Genomic DNA, 10,889 nt, shown 5'->3' with positions numbered 1-10,889 from the left:
GGCCTTAAAAATATAATAATTCTATTATTTTTAAATATTTAATTAAATTAAATCTTATTAAAGTGAATTTGAATAATATATAATCCACTAATCGGTTTTAATATTTTTGAAGTTAGATATGTTACATTACTTAAATTTAATTTTTTTTTTAAATTAAAATTGGAAATTGGAGCCATAGAATTTGAAATTTTTAAAATTTAGTCAGATACATTTACCATCAAACTAAACCTGTAAGTTTATTAAATAAAATCAAGAGCATTTCCTTTAAAAAAAATATTTAATTTATCTATTTACTTTTTAATTTTTAATTTAAACTGTACTTATTGCATCATGATTTTTTTAAAAAAATAAATAACTTAATTATTTAGCAAAATTATTTACAAGTAAATTTTAATTAGTTCAAGTATTTTCTTAAAAGGTAGCCAAAGTAATTCAATTTATTAAAATGACAAAAAAATGATATAATTATTAATGTAATTATAAAAACAAAGACCATATTAATATTTTTAAAAGTTATTAGGATAATATGATATTTTTATTTGGTTAAAATAGAGTTTAAAATAAATGAACACTGTTTTATTTTTTCTTTCAATTTATTAATGGTTTGAATAACTTTGTTGAATAAACTAAACACCATCTAAATCATCTCAAGTAAAAAAATCAGCTGACACCATAGAGAGTCGATCATCTGATTCCATCCTTTCTTAATTTGAAATCACCGGTTTCAATCTGAACCGGCCTGGCGCAGTGGCCAGGTCTACGCGCAAGGTTTTAACTCAAAAGGCCAAAAGACCTTGGAAATAGTCGAAGCTACACTTCGCACAAGTCCTCTTTCATCGCTTGCTTCGCTCATAAGCGCACAGCTCCAGCGGTAGATATTGGATCTGAGGGAGGGCATTTCATTTCACTACATGCTCCCTATAAAAATAAACTCCTTTTAGATTTCGTTGATTCGATTGATCTCTTTGCCTCTCCTGCACCCCGTCTCTGCTTATTTTTTCAATTTCTAGCAATTCACTGTATTCTCCTCAGATCTGGTCTTGATAAGGTTCGTTTTCTCTATATCTGCTTCTATTGTTGGATCCGTTTGGATGCCGAGAAAATAAAGGGAACATTATACTCTCTCTTATACTTCTCTAATTTTATTGGCAGTCACACCTGTTCTATCGATTGTTATTTGGGGTAAAAGTTGCTGGATTTAGGTTCAGTATGGTTAGCTGGTGTGAATTTAGTGAACCAATTGTGTCTTCAATAGCATTAATCTAATTTTGTTTTTTTCTCCTGTATATAAATTCACTGGTTCAAAAATAGAAGAGGAAATCTTCTTAGGGCATCGCATTTCGGGTCGTGATCTGAATTGAGTGAAACCTGATTTGTTAGTTCAGGAAACATAGTGATGCTCATGCTCTTTCTTTTTCTTTTTGATCACTGATTAAGCAGATCTAAAATGTGTGTGTTAATTCTATGGCTGGTTAGAAACGGTAGTTTTAAAACGTTATGTTTTTTAATTTGAATATTGGATCTGATTAATTGACGTCTGAAATGGATATACGATGGCATGTGAACGTCATTTTTCGTTGCCAATAGTATTGTCCCTAGTTCTACTAAACTCGTGGTTTTGTACATTGATTTGTCAATCAAAGTGATCATTCCAGAGCCTTCACTCGATCTGTCATGCAAGTAAAATTTAGTCAACAAATTGAGGGTAAAACATTGCTGAAATTTTTTTGTTGGTTTTCCTTGAACCATCAATAATGGAAATGTAAGCTATTTTTCAGTTTTTTATCTGAAAGGCACTGTCACAGTCATCATCGAATGAAAATCATGGTGCAGTTACATCTAGATTAGTGGCAATAGTAGAATGCTGTTAGAATTTGTACCTTGTTTGGTCATTCATAGGTTATTGGATTAGTGGTTCGTCTTATCTCATGTTCACTTCATTTTTTTATCATTTGGAATGTAAAGTTGTTAATGATTTGAATTAGCATGAATCAGTTGTGTTGTCAGGAAACAAACAAGAGATGGAGAAATCCTGTACTCTGCTTGTTCATTTCGACAAAGGAACACCAGCAATTGCCAATGAGATTAAAGAAGCACTTGAAGGCAATGATGTACCAGCAAAGGTAGATGCCATGAAGAAGGCAATCAGTCTTTTGCTGAATGGTGAAACGCTTCCCCAACTCTTCATCACTATTGTTAGATATGTTTTGCCTTCTGAGGACCATACAATCCAAAAACTGTTGCTTCTATATTTGGAGATCATTGACAAAACTGATGCCAAGGGTAGGGTGCTGCCTGAGATGATTTTGATATGCCAAAACTTGAGGAACAACCTTCAGCACCCAAATGAATACATTCGTGGTGTGACATTGAGGTTTTTGTGCCGCTTGAATGAAACAGAAATAATTGAGCCATTGATCCCTTCAGTTCTGCAAAATCTGGAGCATCGCCACACATTTATCAGGAGGAATGCTATATTAGCTGTGATGTCCATATACAAGCTTCCCCAGGGAGAGCAACTTTTGGTTGATGCTCCTGAAATGATCGAGAAGGTTCTTTCAACTGAGCAGGACCAGTCTGCTAAGAGGAACGCATTCCTTATGCTTTTTACTTGTGCACAGGATCGAGCCATTAACTACCTTTTGACCCATGTTGATAGGGTTTCTGAATGGGGAGAATCACTTCAGATGGTTGTTTTAGAGTTGATTCGGAAGGTGTGCAGAACAAATCGAGGAGAGAAGGGCAAGCACATTAAGATTATTATATCTTTGTTAAATGCCCCGTCTACAGCAGTTATTTATGAATGTGCTGGGACACTTGTTTCTCTGTCATCTGCCCCTACTGCTATTAGAAGTGCTGCTGGCACCTATTGTCAGCTTCTTTTGTCCCAAAGTGATAACAATGTGAAGCTTATTGTGCTTGATCAGTTGAATGAGCTCAAATCTTCTCATAGAGATATCATGGTTGATCTGATTATGGATGTGCTTAGGGCACTCTCCAGCCCAAATCTTGACATTAGGAGGAAGACGCTTGATATAGTTCTTGAGTTGATCACTCCACGGAACATCAATGAGGTTGTTGTTACATTGAAGAAGGAAGTCATTAAGACCCAGAGTGGAGAGCTTGAGAAGAATGGAGAGTACAGACAAATGCTTATTCAAGCTATTCATTCATGTGCTATTAAGTTCCCAGAAGTTGCAAGCACAGTGGTTCATTTGTTGATGGATTTCCTTGGAGATAGCAATGTTGCTTCGGCTATTGATGTGGTTGTTTTTGTTCGTGAGATAATAGAAACCAATCCTAAACTAAGGGTTTCCATAATAACTAGGCTGTTGGACACTTTCTACCAAATCCGAGCTGCAAGGGTCTGCTCCTGTGCTCTTTGGATCATTGGAGAGTACTGCCTGTCTCTTTCTGAAGTTGAGAGTGGCATTGCTACCATCAAGCAGTGCCTTGGAGAGTTGCCGTTTTATTCAGTTTCAGAAGAAGGGGAAGCACATGATGCTTCAAAGAAGCCTCCGCAGGCAAATTCCATTACCGTGTCTTCTAGGAGACCAGCTGTTCTTGCTGATGGGACATATGCTACTCAGAGTGCTGCCTCTGAAACTGCATTTTCTCCTCCTACCATTGTTCAGGGGACGCTGGCTTCAGGGAATCTGAGATCCCTTCTCCTTACTGGTGATTTTTTCCTTGGAGCAGTTGTGGCATGCACTCTGACAAAGCTTGTTTTGCGATTGGAAGAGGTGCAGCCTTCTAAAATTGAGGTGAACAAGACATCCTCACAGGCATTGTTGATCATGGTTTCTATGCTACAGTTAGGACAATCTTCAGTTTTGCCACACCCAATTGATAATGATTCTTATGATAGGATCCTCCTCTGTATAAGATTACTGTGCGATACTGGTGATGACATCAGAAAAATATGGTTGCAGTCTTGCCGTCAGAGTTTTGTAAAAATGCTTTCAGAAAAACAGTTGAGGGAAACTGAGGAATTAAAGGCAAAAGCTCAGGTTTCTCATGCACAACCAGATGATCTGATTGATTTCTACCATTTGAAGAGCAGGAAGGTAAGATGTCTGTTGATATTTTTAGGTTTAATTTGTATTATTTCCTATTACAATTTACAAGCTGCTAGACTATCACTATTAGTTTGTTATGCAAAGGTGGCATTCTTTTCTGGAGTGCTATGTTATCCCCCCACCCCCACCATCTTCCTTGAGAAAAAAAAGGAGAGGGATAGAGAGAAAATGATGTGCTTAAACTTGTATGTATATGCTTTTTATATTTTGTGGAATATGTTGTGAGCAGTCTAATTATTTTTTTTTTCTATTAATCCTTTTGAGCTTCTGATTTATTAGACTATTTGAGTCATCATTTGATTCCTGACTGGTTGATGATTTATAGGTTACTCATTTAATAATCACATGATGCATTACTGACTTAATTAAACTTCAGGGCATGAGTCAGCTGGAGTTGGAAGATGAAGTTCAAGATGATTTAAAACGTGCTACTGGAGAGTTTATCAAGGATGGGGATGATGCAAATAAGCTTAACCGCATCCTTCAACTCACTGGATTTAGCGACCCTGTCTATGCTGAGGCTTATGTAACAGTCCATCATTACGATATTGTACTTGATGTTACAGTTATCAACCGGACAAAGGAAACTCTTCAGAATTTGTGCTTGGAGTTGGCAACAATGGGTGATCTTAAACTTGTTGAGCGTCCACAGAATTATACACTTGCTCCTGAATCAAGTAAACAAATAAAAGCCAATATCAAGGTGTCTTCAACTGAGACTGGTGTCATTTTTGGGAACATAGTTTATGAGACATCAAATGTGCTTGAGCGGACAGTGGTTGTGCTTAATGACATTCACATCGATATTATGGACTATATCTCTCCTGCGGTTTGTACAGATGCGGCTTTTAGAACAATGTGGGCGGAGTTTGAATGGGAAAACAAGGTAGCTTTTGAATTTCCTATCACTTTTATATACTTTTCATTGCCACACTTTGCTTTTGACTTTTTCAAAAAAAGAAGACCTGCAAATTTCTGTTATCATGCAAAGGGTGCTTTTTGTGTGGTATAATCCTTTGCATGTTCTGCAGGTGGCACCATGCCACCACCAAACTAGTGTGTTATATTAGTGAGAATCATGCGGTTATCTCTTTCTTCTGTTCATTTTGATATGTTGACTACCTTTGTCCGTTTGCTTGAACTGTGCTGGTAAACTATTCCTTATTTTGCTTTTAGTTTCTATGGTATTCTCTTCTGCATTTGGGCATTTAGTTTTTAATTTTTGTTTGCAAATGCATTTCAGGTTGCAGTTAATACATCAATTCAAAATGAGAAGGAATTCCTTGATCATATTATTAAGTCAACCAACATGAGGTGTCTCACTGCTCTGTAAGTGTCTCATTGTACTGTAACTAGTTTCAGTAACTCATTGCGTGTGCAGTCTTTGAATAATATTGAGAAGAGTGTAGTTTTTTAAGATTGTCAGTGGTAAAGTAAGTTTGTGGTTGATTTTTCAGATCTGCACTAGATGGTGAATGTGGATTTCTGGCTGCTAACTTGTATGCTAAAAGTGTGTTTGGGGAGGATGCTCTGGTAAATGTAAGCATTGAGAAACAGGCAGATGGAAAGCTAAGTGGATACATCAGGATAAGGAGCAAGACCCAAGGAATTGCACTCAGCCTGGGGGATAAGATCACTCTCAAGCAGAAGGGAGGCAGTTGATGTCGGGCCATGAACGTATTGCTGTCATTCTCTGGTAGTGGTTTCAGTTATTGGATTGCTTTCGGCAACATCGGTTGTCTTCTTTGCTCCTCTAGATCGGCAACTTGGTAAGTTAAAAAACTTTTTTCCTGAATGTTATAATCATGAGCTAATGCAGGTAACTCAGGACTGGATGAGAAAGATCCTCTTACCTTTTTTGTTCTCTTTGTTTGTACCTAGAGGAGAGAGAGGGAGGGGGGTTTGGAGTAGTGCTATCTGGAAGCGGCATTGTTGTATTCTGGAGCCATATTTCCATAGTTAAAGATGCTGAACAATGGCTAAATTGCGGCTTTTCTAGTTTTCTTTGTTTTCTATTTTTCATTTTTTATTCTTTTTTTTTTCAACAAAAAAAAAAAAAAAAGAAGAGAGGTGATTTAGTGCACGAAAGGATTCCTCGATCATTAAATTTAAGCATTATGCCATATTTTTGGGTGATCCCTAGTTCCATGCTCGATATGCTTTGTAAATAGGCATGGTTTGTTTCTATTTAATACTATAAAGATTTAATTAAAACAATATGAACCTTGGAAAAATTTATAAAGGGTCAATGAGCACCTTTTTCTCTTATTTTTTTGTTGTGCTCTCGTTTGTGTCAGATCGAAAACCCTGCACTTTAACCATTTACTCAATCTAGGATATTAAAATCTTAAAGTCTTATATATATATATATATATATATATATATATATATATATATATATAATATTTAAAAAAAATGATAATAATTTATTTCCTATTAAAATACTATTTCAGTTTTTTTTTTTGTCAAATTTAATTAGTTTATTATTACTAACATTGGTGTTTTATCAAATATCAATTCAAATAATTTAAGTCGTCTAAGCAGGTTGTGGTATTGAGACTATTAGTTGGTCAAGTGAGGATTTTCTATATCATTAGTCAAGAAAATAACTACAGTTTTTATTATATTATTATTACTATTACTATTATTATTTATCTGTTAAACTCAATTCATTTTTAAATTATATATGACTTCTTGTATTGTGTTTGCTAAAAAGCTACACAACAGCAAAGGACAATTGAGGGTACATGCAGTAGAGCTTGTTCGGGACTAATTTTTCTTTTTTGTCTTTTTCAAGAGACTAGATATTTAAAACATAATTTTGAAAAAAATTATTTTACTGTTTTGGGATTCTTATATTTAATTATGATTATGATTTAAAAAATTAAAATTTTTAAATAAATAATTTTTATATAATTATTTTTAAATAATCATTTTAAATAAATTCTTAAAACGAGACATGACTCTAACTAAAGAATAGACGCTGATTTTAATCTAATTATAGGAATCATGATCCTAGATCAAATTGCAAGGATGATTTTGGATGGTTGAAGTTTTCTTTTCTTTTTCATTTTTTTCCCCTTCTAAAAGGTCAATTTGAACTTGATCGAATGCTTAAGTTTTGATTTAAGATTCAAAGGTAAAAGAATTGGGATGAATTAAATCTTATTGAAATCCACAACTGAGTGATTAATTCTAATCTGAATAAGAAAAAAAAAAAAAAATCTAGTCTGCATTTGAAATGGGTCAGTTTTCAGATCGAACCTTATTATAGGTTGCCAACTGCCAAAATCCAACAGACAGGTTCTCAATGGTGGATAGGAAGCAAGCAAAAGAGAAACGATGCGATTTTGATGCTAAATGTCTACTCAAGCACGCTACATGATGTTTCTTCATTCTCCAGTTATAGAGTCCAATTAAATTTAGAGTCGTCCCCTTTTTTTTAAATGAAAAAACCAAACATAGTAACCAAAGAGGAGATCCTAATTCCAATTCCAAATGGTCCTAAAGATTTCTGACCAAAGAAAAGATTAAAATAAGCTTCTTGTAGCTTACCATTCAATTGAGGAACTCTTGTAAGCACACACCAATTTAATGTAAAATCAACATATTATTTAAAAATTATAGTAAAGTTTTAAGTTTTTATAAATTGAATACATAGATGCGGAAAAATTTTTTGGTTGAATGTCACAATCCAATATAAATTTGGTGAGAAAAAAAAAAAATGCACATTCAAAGAAGGATTGGATAATTGCATTGATACACGTGCACCTACACTACAATATCCATAACACCAAGTGTCTTCGGATAAGTGGAAGTGCCCGAATATCCACATGTCAAATTCTCCTTTTTCCAAAGATGAGATCCTACTCCAAGATTTGCTCATTTAATATCTCATCCTTATTTTCTACATTTTATAATCTTTTCTTTACCCAAAACAAAATTTAAATAGTGAAAGCTAGATGGACTTTTTTTTTCAAGATAATATTATAGTTTTACATAATATTTTATATTTTTTTAATTAATTCAATTCAAAGAATTGTATATTCTTCATTTTCAGATGACTCAGTCCTATACCATATTACTTATCTTAAATTGTGAATCCACTCGGACAAAAAAAAAAAAAATTTCGTAACAAAAGACTCAAAAATCGAAAACCTTAAAAATATAAAAACTGAAATAATATTTACTAATTTTAAACTATTAACTGCTAGTTGCATTATAATATAAAATAAAAATTCTATTAAATGCACAGAGGGAAAAAAAATGGATTAAAGATATAATATTATTTATTGATTAGTTGAAACTTTTCCATCAAGTGGAAAAGGATGAGAAAAAACAAAACTAAAGGAAGGAGGTTACTATTGATACTCTTGTTCTTGCAGATCTGCAAGAGAGAAACAGCTTTGAGATTTCAAACAGCTCTTCAACTTCCTCTCCTGTAATTTTGAGATTTTTGGTGTTTTGTGGCGTTGATTTTGCCCTTCTTGTTCTGATGATGAGGATGGGCTTGATTGTTGGTTTTCTTCTTGTTCATTAGAAGCAGATGCAGATGCAGCTGCTTCTTCTTCTTCGTCTTCGTTCAACGCAAGAAGAGGCATAGATTTTGGGTTCGGCCAATTGTAGAGGGAGGATTTTCTAGCCCACTTGTTTGCCATGATTAATCTCCTCCTCTTATTGAAAGGGTTCTCTGGTTTCTCCAGATCCTTCACTCTATTTACACAGCTCATCTCTGATAGATTCGCAAATGATTTGGATTTCCCTGAGAAATGATTCGATAGTCCCCTCCTGCAATCACAGATAAGATTCCCTTTTTGTATTTAGCTTTTTAAACCCCCAACTCAAATTCTAACTCGCTAAACCAGAAATCTTCATACCTAGAATCAAGTTCTAGAAAATTGAAAATTAAATCAAGAGAAATTTGTACAGATAAAAAAAGTAAGAAGAATTGATCGGCAGATGAGCTAAAACTCACTTGATTGGAAGAGAATCTTCCAGAGAATCCAAAGAAACCAACGCTCCTTTTCTCGAAACGGCGCTGTCGACTTCCTCTTCTCCTTCTTGTTCTTCTTCTTCACTATCATCCGGAGCTCCAATCGACGATGAACTATCCGAGGAATCATCGAGCGATTTATCAGGGCGGATCCTATTGGAGATCAAGCTTCCTCTTCCACCGTCATCGTCATCGTCATCGTCCTCGTTGAAGAAGATGCAAGACGAGGCAGAAGCATGGTGGTTATCTTGAGAAGAAGGGATGACGAACGGCGGGGAAGGAGAGACCTCGATGCTGAAAGTGGGACCCACCAAGACCTCCATGAGAGCAGCAGTGACGATTTTACCCTTCTTCTCTTCGTCTCGTCTTCCTCCTGAGCTTCCAGATGGAGTTTCTTCTCATTAATCGAAGGGCAGAAGCAGATTAGTCAAGCAAAAGAATTCAAAGAGAGAAGAGGATTTGGGTTTCCATAGAAGATAGAAGACGAAGAAAAGAGACGAAACAGAGAAGAGAAATGAGATTTGAGAAGTTGCCTCAATACGCATATATATATATATATATATACACGAGTAATAGTAGAGAGGAGGAATGCGTACATGGAGATGGAGTATTTCTACGCTAATTATATGGTCCCAAAATACTAAATATGATGTTAAAATTTTTTTTTTTAAAAAAATTGATAATTAAAAAAATAGAAGGGAAAAATTTAAAAGCGACAGCGGCGTATCGGCTTTGACACGTTCGCGATGACGTGTCATGTAGGTCTTATTTTCCATAGTTTTCAAAAAAATTTAAAAAAGAAAAACAAATTCTATTTCTATATGTCTGAATTTAGGACTTTGATTATTTTTATAAACTTTAATGTAATAATCAAATATAAAACGACACATTATATATATTTTTTTCCTAATTTGGTGTGGCGATGCTCAGTTTATTTCATCTATTTTGGTGAAATGTATTTTCAGAGTTCCTGCTTTTTCCAAGTCATTTGGTACAATGAAACAATAAGAACTGGTTAAAGAGTTGTATGCATATAAATTTTCAATTTTTAATTTTCAATTTTGAAGGATCAACAAATTTTAAATTACTTTTATTATTAAATTTATTTCTTAGATTATAACCGATTAATTTATTATCATACTTGATTGCAATTGGAAAAATAATACACTATATATTTCTAAATAATTATTTTTATATAATCAAAATTGAAGAATTAATTAAATGATTTCACTAGATCTTGTGAAAAATATTATTAGTTTTATTGAATGAAGTGAGTTTATTGTGTATTAATTGATAATTAAAATAAATTTTAAAAAACAAGGCTTAAATTTTGTATCATAGTAAAGCCATAACCTAGCGTATTAGGAATCATCACACGTTAATAAAAAGCATCTTATCTTCTTCTAATAATTATAAAAAAAAAAAAAAAAATAGATAAGCAAAGCAATCCAGAGTTTGACCGGTCTGCGCTGAACGCTTACTTTTAATCCAAAACGCAAGAATAAGAAAACTTCCGTCGCAAATTGCAAGCTCCAACTCCCACCCCTATAAAAATTTAATAATTAATAATTAAAACATTAACTTTAAAATTAACGTGGGCTCCACTCATGTTGTACGGCTCGAATATTCCATATGGGTTATCATGATCCAGTTGTAATTTTAGATTAAAAAAAAAAAAAACCAACCAAATTGCATAAAGATAAAGCTTGACAAATGCATTATTAAATTAAGAATTGATTAAGATGGCTAAATATTTTTCTTTATTCAACCATCAATAAATTATTTAATTTTTTTTTTAAAGAAATAAAACTCTTAAT

General features: G+C 33.7%; 2 protein-coding genes across 4 annotated transcripts; one reads left to right on the top strand and one right to left on the bottom strand.

Annotated features, from left to right (window-relative positions):
• The first annotated feature begins 680 nt into the window (after window positions 1-680).
• Window positions 681-6,215, top strand: LOC110603344 (coatomer subunit beta-1). Of its 3 annotated transcripts, XR_002486114.2 has the most exons (6): window positions 681-1,048; window positions 1,996-4,067; window positions 4,456-4,965; window positions 5,323-5,408; window positions 5,537-5,848; window positions 5,961-6,215. XR_002486114.2 is itself a non-coding variant. In XM_021741043.2 (5 exons), exons 2-5 carry the CDS (start codon window positions 2,022-2,024, stop codon window positions 5,739-5,741), a joined length of 2,847 nt encoding a protein of 948 aa, XP_021596735.1. In that variant the 5' UTR covers window positions 681-1,048; window positions 1,996-2,021; the 3' UTR covers window positions 5,742-6,215. The 3 variants fall into 3 exon arrangements, 2 of the variants coding, with proteins under 2 accessions (XP_021596735.1, XP_021596736.1); XM_021741043.2 differs by having other exon boundaries at window positions 5,537-6,215; XM_021741044.2 differs by having other exon boundaries at window positions 682-1,048; window positions 2,008-4,067; window positions 5,537-6,215.
• Window positions 6,216-8,346: 2,131 nt separating this feature from the next.
• LOC110602886 (ABC transporter F family member 4) lies at window positions 8,347-9,605 on the bottom strand. The gene is made up of 2 exons (XM_021740468.2): window positions 9,055-9,605; window positions 8,347-8,867 (listed from the first exon to the last, which is right to left on the bottom strand). The coding sequence occupies exons 1-2, from the start codon at window positions 9,393-9,395 to the stop codon at window positions 8,441-8,443; spliced, it is 768 nt and encodes a 255-aa protein (XP_021596160.1). The 5' UTR covers window positions 9,396-9,605; the 3' UTR covers window positions 8,347-8,440.
• Between the last annotated feature and the right edge of the window lie 1,284 nt (window positions 9,606-10,889).

Source organism: Manihot esculenta, chromosome 16 (assembly GCF_001659605.2).
Source record: "Manihot esculenta cultivar AM560-2 chromosome 16, M.esculenta_v8, whole genome shotgun sequence".
Taxonomy (NCBI): domain Eukaryota; kingdom Viridiplantae; phylum Streptophyta; class Magnoliopsida; order Malpighiales; family Euphorbiaceae; genus Manihot; species Manihot esculenta.
The sequence above is the reverse complement of the archived record's forward strand: the minus strand, read 5'-3'. Positions and strand labels throughout refer to the sequence as shown.